The 27,481-nt window shown below is 42.7% G+C and overlaps 3 protein-coding genes across 7 annotated transcripts; 2 read left to right on the top strand and 1 right to left on the bottom strand.

The window, feature by feature from the left end:
* The first annotated feature begins 44 nt into the window (after positions 1–44).
* Positions 45–15,744, top strand: LOC112571584 (serine/threonine-protein kinase TBK1-like). 5 transcript variants are annotated; one of them, XM_025250671.1, is made up of 8 exons: positions 45–93; positions 12,353–12,682; positions 13,322–13,459; positions 13,714–13,843; positions 14,066–14,156; positions 14,412–14,502; positions 14,949–15,120; positions 15,637–15,744. In XM_025250671.1, exons 2-7 carry the CDS (start codon positions 12,380–12,382, stop codon positions 15,009–15,011), a joined length of 816 nt encoding a protein of 271 aa, XP_025106456.1. In that variant the 5' UTR covers positions 45–93; positions 12,353–12,379; the 3' UTR covers positions 15,012–15,120; positions 15,637–15,744. The 5 variants fall into 5 exon arrangements, with proteins under 5 accessions (XP_025106456.1, XP_025106460.1, XP_025106459.1 ...); XM_025250675.1 differs by lacking the exon at positions 45–93 and adding an exon at positions 407–1,885; XM_025250674.1 differs by lacking the exon at positions 45–93 and adding an exon at positions 4,003–4,431.
* Positions 15,644–27,410, top strand: LOC112572061. Its single transcript, XM_025251576.1, has 11 exons — positions 15,644–15,744; positions 16,865–17,044; positions 17,350–17,514; positions 18,049–18,199; positions 19,045–19,227; positions 19,682–19,791; positions 20,126–20,245; positions 21,050–21,148; positions 22,494–22,590; positions 23,617–23,714; positions 24,161–27,410. The coding sequence occupies exons 1-11, from the start codon at positions 15,644–15,646 to the stop codon at positions 24,213–24,215; spliced, it is 1,359 nt and encodes a 452-aa protein (XP_025107361.1). The 3' UTR covers positions 24,216–27,410.
* Positions 24,914–25,847, bottom strand: LOC112572060 (putative uncharacterized protein FLJ46204). Its single transcript, XM_025251575.1, is given in 2 exon segments — positions 24,914–25,552; positions 25,713–25,847. Coding segments are annotated over 2 exon segments (705 nt in total). The 5' UTR covers positions 25,818–25,847; the 3' UTR covers positions 24,914–24,952.
* Positions 27,411–27,481: the final 71 nt, after the last annotated feature.

Genomic DNA, 27,481 nt, shown 5'->3' with positions numbered 1-27,481 from the left:
CCAAGTGCAAAAATAGACTGAAACTTCCCAGAATACTATTTTTAGATCGGACCTTAGAATAACATCCTGCATGGAGCAAGCACCTCGGAGGATGTGAGTACAGTGTATCTAATCACAATCTATTCTTAATATCTAACATTTAAATGCCGAAACTGTGATTATTTTGCCATCATTCTAGTCTTTGTGGAGCGTCTAACTCGAAGGACTATGGGCAGGCTACTCTTTGTTGTGTTCATGGAGGTTCGCCTCGGACTTTGCTCGCCAACCGCTCACGGCAACTGTCAGAGCTCAGTTTGCATTGCATAGAATGATTTACAATATTCTGGCCTTTATTCAGCTTTGCACTGGTCTCATACTGACACCCTCAACCTTTCTCTCTCTCTCATGCACACGACTCACATGCACAGAACGTTTGGTTTTGGTTCAGAGATTTTCGCTGGTTGTGTGTGTGAACAAATCGTTCACTGTGATTCTAGCGGACTGTTTCCGAGTAAGAGCACAGTGTGAAGGTAACAATAACCAAGAGAGGTGTCAGGTCATAGTGTGCACTAAACGAAGCTCTTCCGTCGACCAGAAAAGAGGTCGTTTCCTGTCTCTTGGTGTTAGCTCGAGACTGAGTAGGCTACACTGCAAGTACACTGAAGGGGCAGGGGGAGGGGTTGTCAGGTAACGAGTGACACAACATGTCACGTACATTGTGCACTTAAATGACGAGGTGAGGGCGTACTTGGCACAATCTGACACGTAGTAAAGTTGGAGCACAAGTGCAGAAATGTGTGTGTGGTTTAGTCAGGCAGTCGCTGTCCATTTACTGGGTTTCCATTCTTTAGGTGAACATTTCGAATTGAGCGATGCCATGCACACTCTTCTGAATGTGTGATGAATTATTCTGATCATTATATATTTTTACTTATTAGAGCTGGACAACAGGGCATCGATGTAAAATTGTGGTAATAACATAATTTCTTTTTTGTATGTGCAGAAAACGTTTTCTTAAAAAAAAAGTATTTCAACAGTGCCTGGTTAGTTGAGTTCAAAGTTCGCAGTAAAGACCGTTTTCTCTCTCCCCCACCCCCCAAAACCCCCTACATAGCGGCTTAGGCTTTTTTTTTTTAAAATCATTAAAATAGGAGAGTGAACGAGGGCGTCTGTATACCAGTAAACTTTTAGCCTAGAGCGGTCTCCCAGAGAACGTCTCCACTCCTGGCGGTAAACACCATCAAGGAAGATTGTATTAGCGAATGAGTATCAGTTTCCAAGAATCAGTTTCGCATTTGCAAGCAAATTAAACAAGGAAATGAAACGAATATTAACAAGGGAAAAACAGCGCTCTATACAGATAATTCTTCCTCTACTTTACATTTTACCTCTAAAATAAAAATAAATGAAAAAAAATTCGTGTCACCATACACCTCCAGGATCATGACCAGCATCCGGCCAGAACATTGAATTTCAGAGCTCGTTGATTTGAGTACAATAGGCTGCAGCTTTTCTTTTACTATCCATTGCTTCTTATCATTAACATATTCAGGTTTCCCTGATGTTTATATTTGTGAATGAAGTTCCTGGTAGGTGACGTGTTGACAACAATAGAACGAAAATACCGAATTAGTAGAGAAACATGATGCCCTTGTGACTTTTTCTCCTCCCCTTTAATCGACAGCAAAAGACACAAAAGAGGAGGGTGGAAAAAAATTAAGAAAGAGAGAGATGCTAACTTTCATTTCTAGAAAAGAGCAAAGCATAGAAGGTCAAAAAAAAAAAAAAAAAAGTTTTCGGTAGGTATACTGCACCACTCTCCAGGTTAACAATAGGATTAACATTAGTCTTACAGTTTTGCCACAAAGAGCTTAGGTGAAAAGTTTCATTCAATGGGTGAGAAAAGGTAAGAGGAATTATGCTAATATACGTTGCTTACTTTGCTGGCATTATGAAAGTGTTCGTCCATGTCATACGTGTTGGTCTGAGTGAATGATTGAGCGAGGGAGTGTGTGTGCGTGCTTGTCGGCAGTTTGAAACATCCGTAACAGCTCCTTTGGGCAATCAGAGTTCCATCTATGTAGTTTTCTCATCACGTAAGACTTCTCTTCCCGTTTTAGGTCGAACAGTTACACTGTCTTTCGCTGGGAGTGTGTGTGTGGATAGGGCGGGAGTGTGAACAGAAAGATTTTTAAGGGAGTTTTGTGCATGACCGCAGTCTTAGATAAAAACACAAGCACCCCCCCGCCCCGACTAAGTGATCTGCCAGGAACAATATCTTTAAAATCAGTGAAATTTCAGTTTTTTGCAGCGGGTTTTTTTTTCTTAACCCAGAAGCATTACTTTTCAAATGAGTGTTACAATCTGAGACATATGAAAGCCGTATGAAAGACCAACCTCAACGGTTTGCGTTATTGTCAGATATCAGTAGATACAGGCGATATAAAACTAACATGTAAATTTCAGCTTCCAAAACCTCTCCGTTAATTAATTACCCGCTACGATTCGCACCTGCCATCAACGAAACAGTGTGCTACGTCACGTTTACAGTGTACTGCGTCACACTAGTACATCATTCACAACATTGCCTGGAGTCAACACCAATCAAAGAGAGAGAGAGAAAAGAATGAACGACATTTCGGATTATTTGGAGGCTGACAGTCTGCATTTTTCGTGGTTCTAACAAACTGCTACTTCAGCACGAGAAATGCAGACTGTCAACGTCCGAATAACCCGGACTGTCGCTGTGATTGGTGTTGACGGCTGGCAATGTTGTGAATGGTGTACCAACGTGACGTAGTACACTGTTACAGGGCTCATTGATCGCAGGTGCGAAGCGTGTACTTGGCCAGCGGATAATCAATTAACGGATGGATTTTGGAAGCTGAAATTTACAGGTTAGCTTTATATCGCCTGCATTTACCGATGTTCGCAAAAAATGCAAACGATTCAGGTTAATTGGTCTTTAAGATACTTCAGACATCGCAGCAGAAAGGTTTTGATTATTTCTTTTCTTGTTGTGATTATTTATAATTTTACCATAATATCGTTATGCGCGAAAACAAATGCTTCTTAATTAATATTTAAAAGGTCTGTGAACACGTAGAGTTGTTACTTTTGTTGCATTTTATCGTAGGGTATGTATGTTATAATAAGGCTACCTTCTGTGAGCTATGTGTGTCGTCGTTCTTGTGTGCAGTTGTTTTCTTCATGTGGCGCATTAAAAAATGTAAGCCTATACACAAGTATGAGGCACAAAAGCGGTGAAATCAAAATATTACATTTTAAACTGGCTGAACTATACATCACCTATGACTATATGACACTATTGACATAACAGTGACGCTGGAATCATGGGAGGCGGGGGACAAGGGGTCAGCCGCCCTCATCCAAAAAAAAAAAAGTTACTGAGGGGAGAAGGCTTAATTGGAGTTTGCCGCCTACACCCCCCCCCCCAAAAAAAAAAAAAAAAAAAAAAAAGCAAAACAATGCTGAGCATATTCCTACACCACTGAGAAGGGAATGAGAAGGGATTCGGTATTTGGACCGAATGAGAAAGTCACAGCAGCAAGGAAATGATTGATAAAATAAGGTATGAATTTTAGCAGTGACTGACGGGTCAATAATGACGGTGTAAGTGATAAAAAAATACAGACATGTTAGTTTGAGTAGGTCGTTAAGTCACACGATGTAGGCTTCTTGAACAGATAATAGCTAGGTAACAGGTACACTACTTCCTTGTAGCTCCGAAAATGTAGACTATTATTATGACAGCGTGTGTGAGGAGAAAATGTAGAAAACTGTATATTATTATGATAGCTTGTAGACAACTATTATTGTGACAGTGTGTGGAGGAGAAAATGTAGACAACTATCCTGTGTGGAGAAAGCTCTAGAGAGGGTGGATGAACTGGGAGAGGGATAGAGGGGGGTGGGAATTTGTGTTTTTACGCCGAGCCACCAGCTAAGGCCATGTCACGTCATCCAGCCAGCCAGCCCTGTAAACAGATGCCACATGCAGAGTTGAGGGGGTGGAGGTGGGTTAAACAATTCTTCTAAGCAAGAAAGTTGGCCAAGGTATATGTCGTCAGCAGTGTACTCGTCATTGCCATTAATACCTTTTATCGTTTTATCTACGGCTGATTCATAGTAAAGCCGAACCATGATCTATTTTTGACCGAATGAAGAAAGCAGGAATTCCTCTGTTCCTGCTAAAAATAGCTCCGTATCGCAAAGCAAGAGAGAGAGAGAAAGAAAAACTGTTCGTAGTTTTGACAGGATTGTTTTACGTTGAATTACAATCAGGATCGGTGTTAAAACACAGGAGAGCCGTGTGGGCTTATACTGGACTCATTCATTAAGAGGTCACCTCATCTGCTGAGCTAGATTTCCGATCGAGGAGTAATCAACTGATTTTCGAGAAACAGCGTTGGAGCACGGACTTTGGTTGGAGGTATGCGGCCTTGATTCACGTTCGGTAACTCTGGTGGAGTGCGTTTTGCATGTGGAGTGATCTCCCCGCGGGGGGGGGGGGGCAGTTTTGTTTTCAAGCTATAATGATTTGGTATCCAGGGCAAGGACTTTTCTGAAAAATATGTGTGTCTGGTCTGTTTGCATATCCTTTTCATCAAATAGAGTTTTTCTTCTTTGTATCTTCCTTTAGTCTCGCTCTCTAGTGCCAACATGAAATATTTCGTATATTTGGATTCTCATTTATTATTATTTGTAAGAATTTTTGCGTTATCGTCGGTAAATAAAATTTGTTAATTTTTTGATTAATCTATTCCTTTCTTCATTTCTGTATAGGTTATTCATCTGATGTGTCAGTATTTCGTTCACTTCTTTGGCATTGCTTGTCATAGCTTAATTCTTTATTCGTTCATTCAACCATTTACCTGCTGGCGCTTTTGTTCTATTTTGGTTTTAAACTTTCTCATCAAGTTTTCGCATGTATTTATTTCTTATTTATAATACAGATACTTGCACAATACTTTTGGTTCATCCCATCTGGGGTTTTCTATTCAAAGAAGACCATGACATATTGACAGCATTTGAAAAAAAAAAATAATAAAAGGTTGATTACACATATGGACTAAGCATTGTTTACACTGCTGCTAGGACACTCCTTTGAGAAGGGTGTTTAATAAGGCGCCTGTTAATTGCCATGAATACATATTCTACACCCCTGCAACAGGGGAGTGCAGCTTTGTTCCTCCTCGCAGCTAAATGAAGCATGATATGACAGGCCTGCACACTAAACTTGTGCAGAAGCTCTAAATATCGTGTGTACAGTCTCTGGCTTATGTTAGTTACCATCTACATTGCACCATAGCCGATGATAACTGATGTTGAAGCCGTCGATTTAAACATAGGCAGGGCCAAGGATGGTGCATAAGCGTTCATATTTCTTCTACATACATAGAAAGTGCCCGTAATTTTACGTGAGGACGTGCGCGCCCACACACACACATTTTCTTAAATTTTAAAAACTTACTTCACGGAACGTACTCGAAGAGAGAAAAGAAAAGGGGAGGAAGTTCATTTTTCATGTAGTCATATGTTATAAGTTATATTCAGGAACAGCAATATTTGTTTAAATAAAAATCCCGCGGGTTAGACTTCATTGTTAATGCAGGAGCAGAAATATAGCTTGAACAGAACGACATGCTGAATGTTACTGGTGACTTGAGCGGGATGATAGACGCTGAGTATTATTGGTGGCTACTTTGCAAACATCAGTTAAATTTGCAGCTGATCGTATAACTTCGTCCTGAGGTCAGCGTCCTGCCAGTGGACTGTAGATGCGTGTACCTCGAACTTTTGAGCATGAACCGCACCCTGTTACGTCCAGCGTTGACCTTTGACTCATTTAGCCATTTCATACCCGAGTACCAAGGTCAGGAGTCAGGCTAGACAAGCGACCCGTTTTATCAACACAAGGATTTTCCCCTCTATACCCAACTAGTTTCTTCCCGGTTTGCGCGCACGAATTTACTGGAGGACCAACGCCTTGCGAATGTTGTGATCCGTGTACGCACCCTAGAAAACTTGAAAGTTCGTGTCCTTATTCTTGAACACGTGAGTATGCAAGAGAACAGTTTCATTTCCACCTATGTGTCGCCATGAACCACACACAGGCCACTTGCTTCACCAACCTCTTGCTTTATATATATATCCAAACATGTTTCTGTTCTTTTCACAGCCATTTCTGGATTTATGTATACAAACGCCATATGAGGTGTTATACTGTATGTTATAATGTATATATACTCCCTTATGACAGTTTTATGCTGTATATAATAGTGTATACAGACCCCCATATGACATGTTATACTGTACATTATACTGTGTACAGACTCTATATATGACACTATGCTGTATATTATATTATACGCAGACCCATGTGATATTAGGCTGTATGTACACTTGCTTCTGACAGCAAAACGGTTAACACCAGGAGATATTAGGGTATCCTGTATTTTGTATTAACATTACAGAGTCCTGCTGTGGAAAAAAAAGGTCCGAAAGAACCACTGGGGCGGCGACATAGTAAGAGGTGTGTTGCAAATCCGGATATACATGTGTCGATCATGTTTGGGTGTCGCTTTGTACTTCCTTCTACTGGAAGAACATTGCTCGAAAGACCACTCTGAACCTCTGCTGATGGTAGAACAAAAAGAGGAAATAAAAGCTACGTGTTGGCGATAACCTGAAGAGCATTGCAAGGGTCGCAAGATCGTCGGTAATGGCGGCTATTCATCAAGATAGCCATCGACAGCAGCACTACAGTGACCTGCGATCGCCGTCCCGGCAAAATGAGAATGTCCTGCTATCTCGTGTCACGGATCTCAACTGCAGAAGTGAAAAATGAGACGACCAGCAGACATCCCCTTTCGAATGATGACGTTATCGTCGGGGGAGGGGGTGTGATCATGGGTGCGCTTCAGCAGGTGTGTGCATTTGTATGCATGTATGAGTGAGCGAGAGAATGTGTGTGTGTGTGAGAGAGAGAGAGGCGTATAATACAGTTGACTCTTCTTGAGTGGGTGCATGGCACAATGAATTTGATGACCACTGCGACATGCTGGTCAGCAACCTCCAGGAAGACAGCAGCAGAGATGTGTGATATTGTATATCGCGGCGAAGCCTCCGACCTGCAGCTGAATACACCACGTGACAGAGGACATGACTACAGCTGTGTAGTGTCTCTTCCACCCACCCGTCCTGCACACTCACACGTAGAAGACGGAAGGTAAAAGACACACGGGGATAAATGGAGAGAGACAGAAGAAGGATAGGGAAATGCTGATGAGGAGAAGAAAACCCAAGCATGGTCCTCCTTGCGAGGAGAGCTTCCTGTTCTAGTACACGCACGTGCAATGCGCACCTGTTTTGCTCTCCCTGCTTCGAAACGATTCAAGTTTCTGCATATATGCATGATAAACATATTTACAAAATATGTTTATGCACATAAACTTGTTTTTATACGGTATAAACATGTCTACATAAGTAAAATGTGTCCACACAATATAAACGTGAATTCATGCATGAGAAACGTGAAGGTTCCCCCCGCAAAAACAACCTAAACGTGAGCTTATATTTGAATGAGCTTTATAAATGTGTGCTGACACATGACACACGTGTGATACACACGATAAAATGGATGTATACCTTTGATAAGTAAGTGCCTCTCTTTTTTTTTTTCCCGTGGATATGAACGGTGTATATCTCGTAGGCTCTTTGAAAGGCTCTTTGATGAGAGACGACCAAGTCATTCTGTGGTCAGTGACTAGACGTCACCTGAACATTTTGAGAACAAAAGTCACGTGACGATTGCCAGACGACACCTTGCCACCCAGTGTGTATGCGAGACCGTGTTGTGTCGTTGATGTGTAGTCGAGAAGCGAGCGAGCGTTGATTACCAGACGATCGTGGTATGTCAGTGCTGTGAAGGCGAGGTTGTTTGACATGTGACAGTGTCATGTCACGAGGCGCGCTGAATACACTTAACCTTTGGTCTGGTTTTTCCCCCGATGATAATGTACCATGACTGAAGATGTTGCAGCCTTTTAAAGGTGAACGTAATATATCTTTATATACTTATGTTTCTAAGGAGCTAATAGGAGGCGATAACTCGTTACTATACTTCCTATTATTATTATTTTATTTTTGCAGTGATTTAACGAGTCTTTTATAGTTGTATGGAAATTCCTGACACTTGTGGCGCCTGTAATAAACTCAGGAAATGAGGCAGACAGCTCAAGAGTTACAGTAGAAGACTTTTCTTCCGGCATCCTAGTTTAGTCCTGATTTTGAGTTGACAAGGATCGCTCTCTTGATTAACTAACGGATCCGTGCTTGGTTTAAGTACTATATTTATGAACACCTAGTTGTTTGGCGTTCCCATGATGATTTGGCTTTCTTATAACTCACATTTTGTCTTCTACTATTCTTGTAGATGGAAAATCCGAATGTACGTGTTCTCACAGTCTTTATGTTCCCGTGATGACGGAAATTTCACGTAAAGTAAATGGCAGGGCGACGTTTGATGCTTATTTCTTGTGGACAGGCGGTCTGAGATCAGCCAGTCATCTTGCGCATGGTTGCAGCAAATTACGGGTAGAATTGTACCCATGATTCCAGCGGGGGTAGCAGGAACTCCATGTTGCTCTTGAAATAAATCTCAGCAAAATCTGCTACAGACAAACCTGTCACAGCTGGCCGCTGTATCACGTGACCAGACAGAACCAGGGGATGCTGAGTTAATTAAATTTTAAACATCACGCGTCTCCTCAACAGCCTCTTGAGGGTCACCGAGGGTCACGGTGAACATTGTGCCATGCGCCTACTCACCAACTCTCAGGTGTCCATGGTTATTCTTCACGTACACACACTCACACACACACCTGCAGAAACACACGCGTGCCAATGATCATACCTCCACCCCAACGATAATGTCAAATGAAAGATAGATATCTTCTTGTCATAATTTTCGTCTCTGCAGTTAGGATAAAGAGGTTTTTTCGAGGTTTTTCTAACCAACACTGTAAGTGTCACTCACAGTGCAACTCTCCACACACACAACTTCCTTCTTCAACGTGAACTTCATGCCTCGGTATAACAAGATCTTTGGCTTATGTCACTTAGCATGACCCTTGACCCCAACTGAGCAAAAACTCTCGGGGTTTCCCGTAACACAATCGTATCTTTTTCCGCTGCCTGTATCGCTCAAAGGAAATTCTCTTCACTTTACGGATTACGAATAATTTAGTAAGGTCTCCACGTCTTCATTCTCAGGCGTTGAAAGCCTCAATAGTCTCGTGCTGCCTAATGGGCGGAAGGACTTTGTCGACATGGTGTTCACACTGCAAAGGTTTGTGTGTTTTCTTCATTCACACTGTAAAGTCGGATCGTCCTGCGTGTTATACCAATGGAAACATCTTTATGTTACTAGATACACTGATCTGTCGGCACTAAAAGGTTGAAAGCGGCAATGTCACTTTTATGAGGTGGACCCATCAAAAGGCCATTTTCCTGGTAAATTTACATTATTGCAGATTATTCGTTTCTTTTTTCTTCTCTCTTTCTGTCTTCGTCTCTCTCTGTGTGTGCGCACGTATGCAAATCTTCTTGCTGTTAGTTCATTCCTTTCATCTTTTTATTTGCTGGCCAGTCTCCTAAGATGTTTCCGAGAATGATTTACACTCAGATACATGACTGTCGTTGATGAAGAGGTTGACTTTGTTAAATCCACTTTTATATTAATCACATCTTGATCTTGCTGAAGGTGTTTCCGCGGCACAGTTTGACAGACCCGGGAAACAGAAAGTAGGATAAAAATGTCCCCACGTCAAATAAAATATAACAGACAACTGAAGGTAGTAAAAACTCAAGGGAAGAGAGAGGAAGTATATCACTGGCTGACACTACGAAGAAAACTTGTCAGCCTGTAGTAACAGTAGAATTTTTTTTAGAAAGCACGTGATGGCTGCTATGGAAGATTTGGAAGAATTATGCATGCATATGACCTTCACACAATTTATGGGTTTGACCACTTCCGGTTTTGATGAGGGTGTTCCGTTATACGTGGGCAGTATGTGAACAACGTCTTTGACCTTTGACACATTTGCTCATTTCGTGTCTGAGTGCCGAGCCCAGGAGTGAGACTGGACACGTGCCACGCAGGAGGAAATAAATTGTAGAAATATTGTTAGCAAACTACACTGGACCTCAGTCAGTTTCAGTGCCCAGCCTTGTTTCTCATGAAATTTTCTAAAAAAACAAAACCCCCTCAAAAAAGCCAAATTTGTAAGTAATGGGACAGACTACGGGGGCTTCCTGTTAAGCATCAACATAGCCTCTCATTTTCAGAGATCTTTTTTCTGAAAAGTATCCATGTACAGATACTCGATCATTCTACTATTCAATATCCACATAGCTTGCATACTTAAAATTCAGCCTGTGAGAACCTTCAGAGTGTTAATGAGAATAAACAACTTTGGTATGATTGTTCTAACACATGACTGAACATTACTGTTTCATACCAAGATTGTCACCATGCAGCTCAAATGTTATTCTCAATCAAGGCAGTAGTTGTTTTTTGTGTGTGGTAGCTTTTCCCCGTCAAATTCTGCTATTTATGTCACAGCCGTCTTCCTATTGTTCAATAAATGTTCACTTCATACACATTTGCTGGTGAACCAGCAAGTGAAATTAAGAATTAAAACAAACAATAATTTTGGTCATTTCTGTACGCAACACGAATTGCTTAAAGTGCGCCATTTGTGCACCAGAGTTGTGAAATAAATAAATAATCAGAAAGAGCTTCACGAAATTGAATTCCTTTAAAAGTTTGTTGCTCCGTTCTAAAACACGACATATACATACTTTATTAATCACAATTATGAATATGCTGAGGAGCTGTGGGCTTTGTTGGTGAGTCAGTAGCACACAACTCCCAGCACGAGGCCCATGGTTGTTGTTGTCTGACAGCCCAAGTGTGGTTTTGAAGAACATGGCCTCGGATTGGAGTCAAAGCGAACCTTTGACAGCAGCGACATTAAATTTAATCACCGCGCGCCTTGCTTCAAAACAACGACTACTACAACTACAGCAGCAACAACAAACAGACAAAAATTACAGGTGCATGCACACAAATTGTCTGAGCGTCCGACATGGTAGGAACATGTCTTTGGATGATATGGTCAGGTGAACATGCGCCTTTCTGTTGTTGTCCAGTTTCTGACAGTGAACTGGTCCTCCTTATAAACCATGGGACGGGTGAGGGATTGATTCTGGCAATAGGTTTTGTTTGTTCCGGATTTCCTCTGGACCCTATGATTCATTTTCTGCCCTCTTCGTGTCTGACTATTTTGTGTCAGCTAGGTGTCTTCCTTTGTCGCAGGAAGGTGTCGCTCTGGCAGCTGTGACAGCCAGGTGTGCTGTGCAAGGCTCTCTGTTGTAAATTACCTTTTGGCGCTTCTCCAAGTTTCATGTTGATTTTTTTTCCGTTTGGTTCAAGGGATTTTGTTCCTACCTTGCTGTTAACTGAGCCTCGTGTTGAGAATAATCCCATGTAATTTAAGTTTCTTTCATTGTTTCCTGGGCTGTGTAGACGAACAGAAGACATGTTGTAAGCACTTCCGGTTTAAGGTGGTCGTGAGGTAGACACGTCCTTTGAGATATCAAGTTGAGATGAGGAGCGCTGTCTGCCACGAGGCAACGAGAGCATCTCCACTTGAAATGGTTAGACATACTAGTGGTTGTAACTGGAGCTGTGTACACGTCACTGTCTATTGTCATTGACTGTGTATGCAGGACATCCCCGTGACATTCGCTGGGTGTGCGTCACTGTCATGATCACACCTTATAGTATAGTTGTTACCGTTGTTGTCATGATCACACCTTATTGTATAGTTGTTACCGTTGTTGTCATGATCACACCTTATTGTATAGTTGTTACCGCTGTTGTCATGATCACACCTTATATAATTATGCACAGCATCTCCAGCATTGCTATTATGTGCTTCTCTGGCCGTCAGTCGCAGTTCTTTGACTGCTATAGATGCACAAAAAATAATAAATCCTGAAAACAGCTTTGACACCCATTGATATTATTGTCGCACTTGGCTGGGGCTGACGGGCTGACGGCTAAAATCAACTGTTTGTTCCCTGCAGACCTGTCAAGATTGACGCGGAAGAAAAATAAATTAGCTGAACGTCCTGAACAAAAATCTTATTGTTTTAAAAATAAAACCCAACAAAACCCAACTTAAAAATTGTTATCTGTAGATAGTATTGTGGAAAGTTGCAAATATTTGTGTAAAAATACAACCGGCTTGTCGTATTTTCATATCTGTCTTCCTTTGCCTCAGGCGATAAGACAAGCGAGAGGAAAATAGATGATAGTTGCGCAGAGAAGCTCAAGCATACCCCTGATGATCGCCGCACTTCAAGGACAGGTCTCGCCACACTCCGCCCCAGCGTCTCCTCGATGCCCTCTCGGTCGCGCGCCTTCTGTCGGGTACGTCGATGGCCAGCATCCCCGCTACACCCACTACGTCATGTCAGCCACGCCCTACGCTCCCACTACGCGCCAGCAGACGACACCACCGCGGCGTCGGACCACCGGCACCCACTACTTCCTGGAGGAGGACAGGCTGGGACTAGGAGGGTCGTGCGATGTGTACTGTGGGGTAGAAAAGGTGAGAAGAGAAGATGAATGACAATGGGAGACATTCTAATGGACTAAGGTCATAGGCTTAGGCTGAACTCCCTCTTCCCTAAAGTATGCATACCTATTCGTGATTATCAATATCTATATAGGCATGTGTATGCATGAACAGTGCACTCAACACCAGCACATCCATGGGTACATTTTATATTGACGTATATGTACAAATCGCGACGAAGGAAGGAGAGAGAAGAGAGAGAAAAGAAAAATGCCTGTATGATTTGTCTTTATGAATGTTTACATCCGACAAATTAAATATGGTGATGTTTTGTGAAGGTGTTCGTATTTACCTCATTCACACAAACCTATCCTGTGTGTAACAACGTGCTCAACACCGTGTCGCACACACCCTGTCGGTTGTCGTAGTTGACTCTATGACATGATACAGAAAGGTCAGTTTGATGTCACGGGTTCACCAGATTCTGTAGGACATCACGAGGGTTTGGTTGCTGACATATTTACCTTTCAGATGGTGCAGCGAAGCCTGTCTGTGTTTCAGACAGTCCCTTGGGACTGGTGATGGGGCCACGAAATGTTTATGTTGTAACGAGGCTATCCGTATCTTTACCTACTGTGCCCTCGGCATTGTCTTTTGCGTGTTCGCGTGCAGGATTCTGGGAAGCGACATGCCCTGAAGGTCCTGAGAAGGGATAGGCTGGCGTCTAAGGACGAGCTGCTGGGGGAGGCCCGGACCCTGCGCCAGCTGTCTTGCTCCAAGATCGTCAAGCTCATCGCCCTGGAGGTAGAGGTGCGTGACGAGAGCGGCGATGTTAGCACTAGAAAATGAGGATAATCCTTGGTTTCCACCTGACATCAGCACAATCCCTTCTTCCTTGACTACCTCCTCCTCCTCCTCCTCCTCATCATCATCATCATCATCATCATCATCATCATCATCATCATCATCATCATTATCATCATATGTGAATGAGCGACTGAATACGAGTAATTAAAGTGTGAGCCGTACTGAGACGAGACATGACCAGTATGTTGTGACTGCAGGAGTCATCGGGGTTGCCGGTGGTGGTGATGGAGTACTGTAATGGCGGAAGTCTGCTGACGCACCTGCAACAGCCAGAAAATGCCAGGGGAATCGATGACAGGGAGTTCCTCCTGCTTTTCTCAGACATGGGTACGTCTTTAAGCATTTGTTTTAACCTATTTAGAAATTGCTTACCATGATTTGCATACTTGTTTGACATGGCTAGGAAAACATTTCTTTCTATGAAGTAAGTTAAACATTTTTTTCTGTGATCAAAGCCATTTTGGTGACTGTTATACTTGAAAACATTTGTTTTTAATTTACAGTGGTCCTCTTGCCACTTATAGTTACTGAAGGAATTAACTTTTGCAGTGGAGGCCATCAGTTACCTTCGCTCTAAAGGTTTCGTACATCGCGACATCAAACCGGGCAACATCCTACGTCACGTGGTACCCAGTGGAAAGTAAGATCCCAGACTTGCACAGTCGGTTACCAATTAGTTACTGCGCCTTTATTTTTCCTTCTGTCAGCATTGTAAAGGAAGGAAAGAAAAAAAAAACGTATATGTGTGCGTGTGTGTGTGTGTGAGAGAGAGGGAGAGTTGTGTCGTCCGTTCTGATCACTGCACTGTAACCACCACCTTGTGATGACGTCATACAGTGACGTTGCAATCGTCATATCTGGCGTCCTAATACGTATCTGTCTGTTGTGACGTCAGGGTTGAATACAAACTGTCGGATTTCGGGACCAGCCGCACCGCAGCAGAAAACGAAGAAACACATTCGATTGTTGGAACTGAGGAGTACCTGGTCAGCTGCTACTTGTTCATCCTTCTCTTATTCATGTGTTTGTGTACAGAATATGGCGGAATACTTGTGTTATGGAGGAGTATTCCGCAAACTTCCTTCTTAAGCATTCAGATTTTTATATTTCATTTCGGTTTTTTTTTTCGATTTAGTTTCTATACCTTTACTCTTTCTTTTCTGTACACCGTTTGCCTTTTTTCTATTTCGTTTCGATAACTCTTTTATCTATATTTCCTTTCTTATCACAAAACACCTTTAAACATAATTCGCAATATACACATGTGTATATACATATACAAAGGTATATGAGGGTTTTTGCCGCAAGTCCTAGTTTGAATAGATACTCAGAATCATTTAAAAGTTGTTGCAGCATTCATGTCTTTGTGGTCATGAATATACGCGAATGTAGAAATTTGTGTTCATCTTCTCTACTTGTTTGTGTGCGACAGCATCCTGTACTCTACAAACACGCCTTTTTCGGGGAGGTCAATCTCCTGACCCCAGTGGAATAAATTCCTTGTCAGGAGACTACTGGAGTCTGGGGTGCACGCTGTACCACGCCATCACGGCGTCTGTGCCGTTTAAGCCCATTGGTGGAGCAAGAGCCAATAGAAAGGCGATGTAAGTGGACTTTTATTTGTATAAGGAATAGAGGACTTTGGGAGTTTCGGTACTTATAATTATTTGCATTTTGTTTCATTTTTGTAAAACTGAATATTTTTCCTGATCACGTGCCCGCCTGCCCTCTACTTGATGGTGACAGTGACCTTTCCTTGGTGAGAATGACCCTTCATGAGATGGTGGTGACAATGATGCATTATTTGATGAAAGGTTGATTGTCACCAAAGTCTAGTGAAGGGTCATGGTGACAATGACCATTGACTTGATGTTATGACAATGATTTTTTCGGTGCCTGTCATGGCCATTTTGAGCATGTCAGATAGAGATACCACATCCTACAGCATTTCTAAACTTTTATTTACGAATTTTTACTTTTCAAGTCTCTAAAACTAAATTAGGCGTTTAATTATTCAAAGTATGAAGGAAATGCTAGAACGGATCAGGCTGACAGAGCACAATAAGACTTGATGAAAGTTTCTGTTGGTGTTTACAAGCTGGTCGTCGTTTTCTCTCCAGGCTGGTCATGATATGCCAGAAGCCTGCGGGAGCCATCTCTGGGCAGCAGACGATGGACGGGGACTTCAGGTGGAGCAAACAGCTGCCCGGAGACTGCTGCCTCTCCGAGTGAGTGAAGAAATGACTACAAATCGTGCCCAAGTCCCCCGTCTCCTCCATTTTCTTTAAAAGCCCTTCCCCGACCTCTCGTCCCCTGCCGTTGCCACTCCCACAAATCCTGGTCCAACTTCTTGGTATTTCCCTGTGGCATCATAACCGGTCAGAGTTAGTTGAGCGAGTGTGATAGTCTCCCCCACCCCAGCCACCTTTCCACTCACAACACGCCCTGAGATGTTCTGAGATTAATATCGATATTTTCATACTGTGTGCCAGCTTGGCACCACTGTTTCCTATAATGTGTTTCTAACTTGAGAAGAAGATGACTTACCTTGGTCAGCGTTTAAGTTCACAGGTTCACATAGCACGGACACAGGCACCCCTCCACCACACACACACACTGTAGGCACCCACGCGCAAACTAAACTACCATTTAATCTTACCGAACCATCTATGAACTGGCATTTGTGATTTTTGTTTCTTTCTAGACAAAAATTACTTTTTTACTGGTTTAAAAGTCACTTGCGGGTCACGACTGATTCCGTGTAACCTGAAACTTATTACTGGTCCGGATGTCATTCTCCATTCTTTGTTAGTATCCCTCGGTGAGCTTGTGCCCGAGTGTAGCTGCCCCAGTGTAGCACCGCTGGATAATGTTCTGTGTAAGTTTGTGCCCTGTTTTACCTGTGAATGCTTGTGCCAGCTGAGTGTAAATGTTTATTTTATCCTGTGGCTGTATAATAAAGGTCGCTAGTATAGGATTTATCCCTACTGTTAGGGCAAGCTCAATGAGTTTCACAAAAATAAATAAATAATTATTTTTACAGACAACTCGATATCCAGATTTTCAGCCCTGTGGACAGTCTCCTGAAGTGATGCTGCACGTTATTCATTCAGAGCAGTTGCCATATGTCTTGTTGCAGTCGAGGCCAAACCGACCCCTATCGCAAGTTTCTTTAGAGAAAAGTATCGTGCAGCACACCTGTCTCACACCTGTCATCAAAGATGTTACACAGACTGTCCATAGCTTGTGTTCCCACTGTCAGCTGTGTGGACACATGTGTTGTGTGTCCACAGTGTGTGAGCTGCTTGTAACTTGTCCCTCTGTAATCTTGCACCTCATCTGCTTTAGGAGTCTTCGCGAGGTCGTGACCCCGCTGCTGCAGAACCTGACGGAGACGGACGCCAGTCGTCAGTGGACGTTCGCCACCTTCCTGGACGAGAGCCAAGTCATTCTGAGCATGCGCAGGTTTCACGTCTGCGACACGGAGTGCGGGCGCGAGTTCCTGATGTACCTGCGTCCTAAACAAAGGTAAAAGTGCGAGTCCTTTTCACTCCTTCAAATCCACCCGCTCATCACTCATTCCATCATTCTGAACTGAGAATGCGATAGGGGACCAACTCTTCTTCCTGCTGACTTCCTCCTCAGTGGTTTTGCTTTCTTCTTTTTTCCTTCTTTTTTTCTTTCTTTCCTATTAAGAGTGTGTGTGGTGGTGGGGGGATGGATGGTGGGGTCCGTGGCTGACGACTGGCCTGACATCGATGACTAACGAGTGTGGTCTCCCATCCTGGGTGGCAGTTTGGCGGAGATGCAGGACCGGCTGGCCTACCACACAGAGGTACCGGCCGAGGAGCAGATCCTCTTCCACAGAGTGCAGCCTCTGTCCATTTTGCTGAGCAGCCGTGCGTCGGTGAAAGACTTACCGGAGACGGAGATCTGTCAACCGTTGCTGCTGCTCACTCGCCGAGGGTCAGAGGGGCGCTGCATCAAGGACACGCAAGGTGAGGTGAAGGCCATGTAGGGGCACAGGGTGAAACTCAGGGGGATGCACGAAGAGCATGCCAGATGAAGACTAAGGTTAAAAAAAAATGATCATGGAAGTTTAGGGTGAAGGCTATGTGCGGGGCTCTGATTTCTTTGTCTTTTTTTTGTTTTACTGCAGTTGATGAAGGGGTGGTATTCATTCAGGTTGTAGGGAAATTGATCTTGCACTGATTTCTACCTAATCATTGCAAAAAAAATTGTGGACCCAATTTCTCGTTTAATAAATGCACAAACGTACAGTGTATACATAGATATATTTTGAAGATAATTGATAAGAACAGCTGAAACAGTTATAGAGCGGATGTGGACCTCTAGAGCATCCGCTCGCCAACATTTTTCCCAGCTCGTTTTTCTCCCACATCCTCCTCCTCTTCCTCCTCATTTGTCTGCATCTTTGTTCCCATGTCTGTCTCTGCCCTACTTTAGTTCACATGCCCTACGTGTACTCGCCCGCACCGAATGCTACAGCACTTCCTGTCGGCTCTGTGCAGGTCTTCCGCAGGCACTGCCAAGGGGGGCCACTCTCGAGGCCGACGTGACAGCGGCATTTCGGGTATGCCGGGATATCCATCACCTTGTCCGCGCAGCCAGCAGCGCCGAGCGTCTTCCCAGCATCCTCTTCTCTGCAGTTCTGGCGCTCAGGTAATCCTTCACCCGGCAACATCACGCAGTCTGTGTCGGTGCCGGTAGGTGTCAGGCCTCTCGCCACTTCTACCAGCAGCCGCCATTTCTAAACGAAGGCTTTTGATTTCTCTTGAGTCTGGTCACACAGGAGGTGGCTTGTGCACCACACGCACTCGCACACGCACAGACACACGCAAACATATGCATGTGCAGACTAACATACACAAGCACACCTTCACTTACCCCACTCTCTCCCGCACAAACACACAGACATACACACAGACCATACAAAAACAAATCCAAGATGAAAACACGCAAATCAGTTACAACAATTCTCTTACAGAAAAATTCAAATTTCACAACCAAAAAAGAAAGTGTCAGATATCGTGTTTCTAAAGAGAGTGGTCATTGAACTCAGTGTCCTCCTCCTAATATATCTGACACACGTCGCCATAGAAACCTTGTGGCAGGCGACATCAGCCAGTTTCCAAAGCTGTTTGTGCTTTTCATGCATGTCTTCAAAGGTCAACCAGTACGAACATTTTGTTGAAATGTCTTGGCTAAAATAATAATTTCAAGAAATCGAAAGGATTAATCTCCTTCCGTTCACGATATGAAAGCAGAAAGAATTCTAAAGTCTGCTCATCACGGGCACTCTTAGCATCGTCAAGGCTGTGATGATGATGGAGCTAGAACTCGGAGAATGATGTCTAGCTCTGTGCTCAGAATAACGAGTGTGAAAAGATGATGCAGCCAATTATACCTCCCATTGGGTGTGCTCGTTGAGAACTGTCTTGAGGATGGAATTCCCTCAATGTTCATGTTTGTGGAGAGTTTTGAAGACATAATTGTTCTTATTGCAGGACTGCTTTGACCTCGTGGTGTCCACAGTGGAAACGAGGTTTCGCGTGCTGTCGGCCACGTGCCAGGAACGTCAGATCCGGCTTGGGGTCCTGACGCAGATCGTGGACACCACTTCCGGGCTGACCGCCGGGGCTCAGACAAGAGCCGAAAAACTGAGGGAAGCTCAGCAACTATGCACACAGGTGTGTCCTCCTGCTGACACTCCTTTACAAACTCATTTGAAAGCACACAGGTGGATGAATTTGGAGACGAGAGAGTGACAATGACAAATCGTTGTTTACCAGTGCGATAGTATAAACAAAACATGCTTTTTCACACTTAGCCCTGTAGAAGTATGCTATACCGCTAGACTACTACAATAACAAACAATATAAACAGCAGAACAGGATAGCTAACGTGTACAGCAGCAATTGTTTACTCACATTTACCGAAGTTTCTTGAAGTCATGAAATAGCTACCAAAAAGCTTAATGACATTTGTTTTTAATGGCAAGGTTCGTTGGCTTCCTGTTGCTAAGTTTGCCAATGCTGGAGAGAGAGAGAGAGAAACAGCGAGAGAGTGACAGAGATGAACCTAGCAATCAATGCTGATATAGAGTAGATATATAGTTAAAGATTTATGTTTTCACCGTTTCAGCTGCGTGAGTCGTTATGGAAGATCAAATACAAGCTAGATGAAGTGAGAAAGACTGTGGAACCACCTGGTTTTGAGAACACCTGCAGCTTTCTCTTGCGCGACGGAGACGGGTAAGTGTTGTAGTTCCATAGGACACTGACTAAAGCTGGCTTCACACGTTGCCACTAAAGCCGGTTTCCCAAGTGACGACCACAGCAATCAAGTTAAATAAAAAGGAGGTCTAGCACTAGTTTGAATCTTTTAAGATACTTCTAAAGTGTTATTTTAAGACGCAAGAAGACGATCATGTACAAACAAAAAACTTGACATGTGGTATTTTGTATACTGAGCATTTTTTAGAGATTAAAAGCGATCTCACGAAGCTTAAGAGAAGACTGGATGTGTCTCGTTTATCGCTCGGTATGCTTTGCGGGGGTTCATACAGTTTCTGCTATTGTCTGACAGGACTGCACGGGCGTTAGAAAACATCTTTGCCCTAGCCAAGAGCACTTGGCAGAAGATTCGAGAACGGAAAGAAAAAATACCTCTCACGGAGGATGAACAGGGCAAACACGCCGGTGACAGGTGAGGGTCTGGGGATTCATTCCTCTTGTCTAGAGACAATCGAGTAGGTCATTCAGCTCCACACCACCTTTACCACATTCATCACATTCATCACATTCGGAACATTTCCCACACTCATCATTTTGAAGATCGCTAGGCATGGCTTCACGGTTCGTGTACTTTGTCTTTACTATGTTAGCGTCTGTAAAGGATAGGAAGTTCTACTGTTCTAAATGCCAAAGGTCAGCCTTCAGAGTGTTCAAAGTTCATAGCCACCTGAGCCCGACAAAGTTATTACCTGTGGTGAAGGGGACGGGGGCGAAACCAAAGGGAGGTAGAGGAAGGCTGAGAGAGAGAGGGTGAGGATATAAGGGAAACAGGGAACTGTGTGGTAGAGTAAATGAACATATAACCCATTAACAAAGGACAACAAAAAGAGAAATGGTATAAATATTTTCTTTGTATTTTGCAATGGTACGGTTTGATTTGACTCATGGAAAAGAAAATGAGAACAGGAGAAAAGAAGGAAGAAATAAAGAAGGAAATAATAAAACAATTATTTCAATCTTTTCAAAGACCATTTCTCCTTTTTTTGCTTGCATTGTTGATGGCATGACAAACCTTAAAATACTGAGAATATACAAGCCGAAATAGGAAGAAAATATCCATCAAGAACTAATGAGAGAGTGAGAGAGAGAAAGTTTTTCAAATGGATTTAAGACTATTGTAAACCGTTTTTCCCTTCAGCTACGGATTTCTGTTTTATCAGTATTGCAGATAAATTTGTCCTTTTTTATATCTGGCTCTTTTCTTCATTTTCTCCAGGGAAGTCATGAATAGACTGTGTGCGGAAGGCATAAAGCATTTACAGAAAACTCTGGCGACAAAGTCGAAATTGCTGCAAGAATTTTCTTCTCTAAAACGGTAAGAAAAAAAAAAGTGTTGACAGTAGCTTGCGAAATATCAAGGCTGAAACTCTGTCTGGTCAAGTTTTGGATCGAGTGCCATTGCGACCTTTTGTCTAGTCGAAAACACTTTAAGAAGAAAAAAAAAAAAGACAACCGCTGGTTTGTTTCTAATTTCCATGGTTACATTTTGCGCTTACTTTTTTTTTGCAATTTAACTTCGTTGGCAGAAAAGTTTTTTTTTTCTGGGGAGTCTATCACAGGGAAGGGGAAGTTTAAGGCCTCCATCCTGCACTTGAGCAATGACCCGGATGTTGGTCGCTCCGCTACCCGTTAATCCTCGGAAATATGAGAAGTGATGGGTGACTTGCCTTCATCAATGATGTATGTCGATGACAGTGAAACTTGTCAGTAATGACATGTTTTAGCAAGCTGTGTGTGGGTATTATGGGTAGATAGTGTCGGCGTCTATGTTGGTCTCATCAGGAGCCTGGACCCAACTCACTAGATGTCTTCCGGTAGGACACCGATGTCTTTAGTCAGTTTAAAGACACCTTTGATGAAAGCTTTCCAGCACACCTATCAGTCCTCTTGTTGGTGTAAAATATAAACCCAGTGATGGTTGGTATGAAGACTGCCCGCTAAAACAATTAGTCATTGTCATAGAATGCTTTTATTAATATTATAGTATTACCGTTACAACCTCCTAAACAATATTTTTCATAAAATTGCTGAGAGTCTCCAGAATAACCTATTTGGTAGGGGGTGAGATCATTTGCAGTATCTGTTAGTCAAATACCCTGAGCATCGAATTTTAACATGGTAGAAGAGGTGCTTAGTCTATGGTGCAATCACCAAATAGTTTAATGCCAATAATTGTTACACTGAAACTTTCAGGATGCGCCTCATGAATACAGTTTCCATGAATGTATTGAATCTGAGTTTCTGATGCTGCTCTACTTGATCGAGAGAAAGACATTAAGTTGAATTTGTCGTGTTTCTTTTTTTTTTTCAAAACTGCGGCCCGATGTCGATTAGTCACGTGACTGTTTTGATGCAAAATCTTGTTGACTTTCGAAATAGCTGAGCGAATCAGATTATTCTGAGTGTAAGCATGTGTTAGTGCGACCAGCAGACTCTTGAAACCTGGTGCACACAGTGCATGAAACAACTACGGTCTGATCGGGTGTTGCTGGGACGGACACACACACACAGGCACGCGCGCTCGTGGAATAGTTGCACTCTGGGAAAAGGGTTAGCCCGACATGTTGCAAATTCTCTCAGCAGGGTCCAGATAGCTCATCAGTTCTAGCCCCACGTGACTGGGGGAGGAGATGAAGCTGATTGGCTGTTTGTTGTGGCAGGATGCTGTGTGAGCGACTAGACTCGGCCCAGGCGGTGGACAGCGAGCTGCTGAGAGTCAAGGACGAGAGCGAGAACTTCTCGAAGCTTCTGAGCGAGGTAAGTACGATGTGGAACCCATACATTTGGCCAGGCTGCCATTTCACCACAGATACGAGTGATGCTATAACCATGCCGGTGGCCAGCCAGCAATTTCGATGCTAAACGACAATGAGGTTTGCCCAGCCCTTCTCCAGCACCCAGCTATTAGCAGACAGCTTCAGTCTCGTAATGGCCTTCTACGGACATCCACATCGCTAACAGAATTTCTACGAACATTTTATGACTAAAAATATCACCAGTATTTTTCCACGACTGTCACTGATTAAAGGTATTCTACGAATATCTATTTACTAAAGCGCCATCGCTCTACGAATATCCAGCTATGGTGGGGGAAGGGAATGAAGAAAAAAATGAGTGGTTACAGCGCTGATGTTGCCAACCTCCCCCAGTCAACCTAGCTGATGGCAGTGGGTACCAGACTACATAGAGGGTTGGGGAAACTAAGGTAGATGGAGGAGATGATCCCGCACCAACAAACAGCTGGCTTCGAGAAAGATGTGATCTCTAAAACCTCACTTCCTGCTCCTACCCACCCACCCCAGATAAATGTTAGGGGACGACTCAAAAGTTATTAAGGAGCAGTCCCATCTGTTTTATAGGGCAGCCTACCTGATCATGATAATAACGATGGTGGCTGGACTTAAAACACTAATTCCACTCTCCTCCTCTCACCGCTAATAAGATTTTTGCCAAAATCTGTTTATCTTCAGTATGCAGCCAGTGTAGTCAAAATACTTATAATTATAATAATAGTTGATATAGCGCATATCAGGTTCACGAAGGAGCATACTTTCATCGCTTAATAGGAAAAGCAGAAATGAACAATACGAAGGATGAAAGGAGAAACAACTATGCACACAAACATAGAAGACACAAAGAGGAATGAGGGAACAAACACTAAGGATAGAGGGTGTCATAAAGCTGCAGAGGAAGACGAGTAGGCTGACTAGTCAACTGACTATAATCACAACTATTGACAACTATGTTGATTGATGTAACAATAATAATTATATTCCCTTTCAGCTGTGGACCTGCGTGTCAGGGGACCTTAAGGTGCTGTCGGAAATGAGCAGAGTGTCCTTGGCATCCTCATCCTCGGGCAGTGAGTCTGTGAAGGACAGGTGAGGCTGGGGATGGCATCTTTGAATGTGGAACAGTCTCCTTCTCCACGATTTAATTCAGAACTTTAGAAAAGAATCTATTTTCTCTCTTTTTTTTATTTGTTCCATGCATTTTTCACAAATAACAATAACAATGTAATGATACACGGTTGTAATGATGGAGACTAAGACTATTAAACATCTGAGATAAATTTATGGACGTAGATAATGGAGAGATATCGGTTGAAGATGAATGAAAGATGACATTACAAAGACTATCAAGATTTTTTTCCGAGTGTACTATATTTGGGTATATTTTTTATGACAGAATACTCGGAAAGATAAAGAATGAACAGAGAGAGAGAGAGGTTGTTTCTTGTTACTATTTAAAACAGATTTTTTTTTACTGAGAATGTATATCAGCATTAGTTATTAACCTTTTTTTTTTTATCTTTTTTGTCTTGCAGCTTCAATAAACTTTTGAGTGATGATCTTCCTGACCTGGAAACATTTCAGTTATAGCTGTTTGGACATTCATCCCCATCCTCCATTTAGTCCCAGAGACAAGCCCTCGACAATATGTTCAGTCAGGCGTACGGTCAACGAAGATGTTGAGCCAGTGGCAGACTGAACCCTCTAAGGATAAATATCTTCAGAGAGCGAAAAACATTTAAAGACGATTTAAGTTGCTGTTTGCAACAGGAACATTGTGACCAGGTCTTGTGACATTTAGCAGCTGGATGTAGCACGAGGGGGATGTCAGATGAAAGCAGAATTTCGTGTAATGTGCTGTTGTGTGAACCAGAAAGCAGGAAACATTATTATGTTACATGTGCTTGTAAAACATCCCTCATCATCGAAATATTATGACAAGACTTGCCCTGATAGACAGGAAAAAAAAAAAAACAATGAGAGAGAGAGGTGTTCTCACTGCGGGCCAATGTGATGTAAACTACATTTAACTGAGATTAGTTTGTAAATTGTGGTGGATGACACCAACAGCTGGTTGTAATGCCACAATGTCTGTCTTCTCAACTTGATTTTCGCATGCTGCTGAAGATTTGCTTATTTAGGAGGTCGAAGGACCCTCCCATACAAATGCCAGTCCGTGTTTGAAGCTACTCCCCCAACCCCCGGGATGCAGTGTGATTATCTCTGTAATAACTGGTAAAACACAGGCCTTGTGACACCAGTTAAAGACATTTTTTGAGATGAGGGAAAAGGACGAAAATACATTGCCCTTTGCTCCGAGGCTCCTGTTAATATTTCCCTCTAGAATAACCATAGACAGATTGTTCAGGTGTAGTGTCACTGTAGACAGTATGTGCATGTGTAGACTGTATGTGACTAGACACTGTGTATGTGACTGTGTACACATGGCTGTAGACATTGTGTATGTGACTGTACTCATGGCTGTAGACACTGTGTATGTGACTGTACTCATGGCTGTAGACACTGTGTAGACATTGTGTATGTGACTGTGTACACAATTCAGACATTGTAGACATTGTGTATGTGACTGTGTACACATGACTGTAGACATTGTGTATGTGACTGTGTACTCATGGCTGTAGACACTGTGTATGTGACTGTGTACACAATTCAGACATTGTAGACATTGTATATGTGACTGTGTACACATGACTGTAGACACTGTATATGTGACTGTGTACTCATGGCTGTAGACACTGTGTATGTGACTGTGTACACAATTCAGACATTGTAGACATTGTATATGTGACTGTGTACACATGACTGTAGACACTGTATATGTGACTGTGTACACATGGCTGTAGACACTGTGTAGACATTGTGTATGTGACTGTGTACTCATGTCTGTAGACATTGTGTATGTGACTTTACTCATGTCTGTAGACACTGTGTAGACATTGTGTATGTGACTGTGGGCAGACTGTGTACACATGACTGGAGACACTGTAAACATTGTGTATGCGACTGTGTACACAATTCAGACATTGTAGACATTGTGTATGTGACTGTGTGCAGACTGTGTACTCATGTCTGTAGACACTGTAAACATTGTGTATGTGACTGTGTACACAATTCAGACATTGTAGACATTGTGTATGTGACTGTGTACACATGGCTGTAGACACTGTACATGTGACTGTGAGTTTGTTATCACAAGGGGTAGAAGACAAACAGGACTGGTAACATCTCTGTGTACCGCTGAGGTATTTACCCAGCAGCTGGTGGCGGCAACGGGTTTAAGTGTCTTGTTTTAAATCTTGTTTTCGTTTTGCTGTAATCTCTTCACCTGTTTGAGTGTTTCTTTTTTCGCCTACCTTTTCTCATCACATCATTTAGCTGATTTTCTACTCACTCATCTCAACTGATTCTGAGTCATGGTGTGCGGCACGGAGTGAGCTGAGTTACTGAATTCGAACTTTAAAAAAAACATATCAGGGCAAGTGGCAGCAGCCTCAGTAGTCTCAAGATGAAGTAGGTGGTTACCATGGCAACAAACTAAACAATGTCTAGTTATAGTCACGTGGAGGGCTAGACTCTGAACCTCTTGCTAGAAACTTGTCAGTTTACAAGAGTGCAATAGTTTTATCACAACGCTGGGCGGACCTCAGTGAGGTAGCATTCTCCTCAAAACTGAGTGAGTAAAGTCCCTCATCGTCTAAGAGATTGCAAATATCATCATGAACGTTAACAAAAAAATTCACAAGAATAAGGAGGCTTTGTTCCTATGCGTTGTCAAGGCTACAGCCAATGAGAGTGCTTGTACCTTGTACATTTGTGACGTCATGGGGATGAGCTCGTTGTGGGCATGATGACGTATGTAGGCGTGACTCTCGACAGCGGAGACGGACTGTTCTCTGAGTTTGGGAAATGCTATCATCTGTCGAGTTGAACCCAGTAGGATAAACAAATGTGCTCTTGTAGATTTTAAAGCGGTGTAAAATGTGAAATGTATACTGTGCATGTTAAACTGGTTATTTACTAAATAATGTGTACATTATGATAAGCATGTCAGTTATGATCGTAAGATGTATGTAGGCATAAAGTTTTATACTTGCGAACATAGGTCAGGATAGAATATAGAAGTTGTACATACAGTTGTGTATACTAGTATATCTGTAGTTGCGGATACTAATGAGTGTTTCCAGGGTGTGTGTGCACGTGCAGCCAGTGGGAGGGAGACGACCTGCTTACGTCACCAGGGGGTCACTGCCGAAACGTCGTGGCTCTCTACTCACGTGACCAGCGGGTTGTCAGACCTGCAGTGACCGGCGTGAAAGTGAGGATGAGTGGGTGGGCAGGGGGCTAGTGTATTAGAGTAGCCGACCATCGTCAACTGACTGAGAGCAAGTCTTTGTCCAACATATAGAAAACAAAGAAACAAAAAAACAACAACATTCAGCAGTTTTTGTCGTTTTGATACTTTGGCGTAAAACTAAAATGTCTATGCTCTGATAGAAACGATTCGGTGCCTTTTAAGCGAACCCTTATGTCTGAAAACATCTTTGTTATCATCATCATTATCATCAGCATCATCATCACACCGTCACATCATGGTTGTGGCTAATTTCTCTTTCACTCGAACTGTTGTCCTTAGACCGTGTGATGATTCTATTTATTATGTCTAATGTTTTTGAGAAGACTTGTTTCAACGCAATATTTGTCTGTTTAGACCAACGACCATTATGTTTGACCGATTCGGCAAATAAAACCATGAATACAGTACAATGAGACATTAAACATTATTACATCAATCATGAATGTTCTGTCTGCTTCCTGGCTAGCGACACTTGTATCTT

Source organism: Pomacea canaliculata, linkage group LG9 (genome assembly GCF_003073045.1).
Source record: "Pomacea canaliculata isolate SZHN2017 linkage group LG9, ASM307304v1, whole genome shotgun sequence".
In the NCBI taxonomy this organism is placed as follows: Eukaryota; Metazoa; Mollusca; class Gastropoda; order Architaenioglossa; family Ampullariidae; genus Pomacea; species Pomacea canaliculata.
This window is presented reverse-complemented; position numbering and strand designations above follow the sequence as displayed.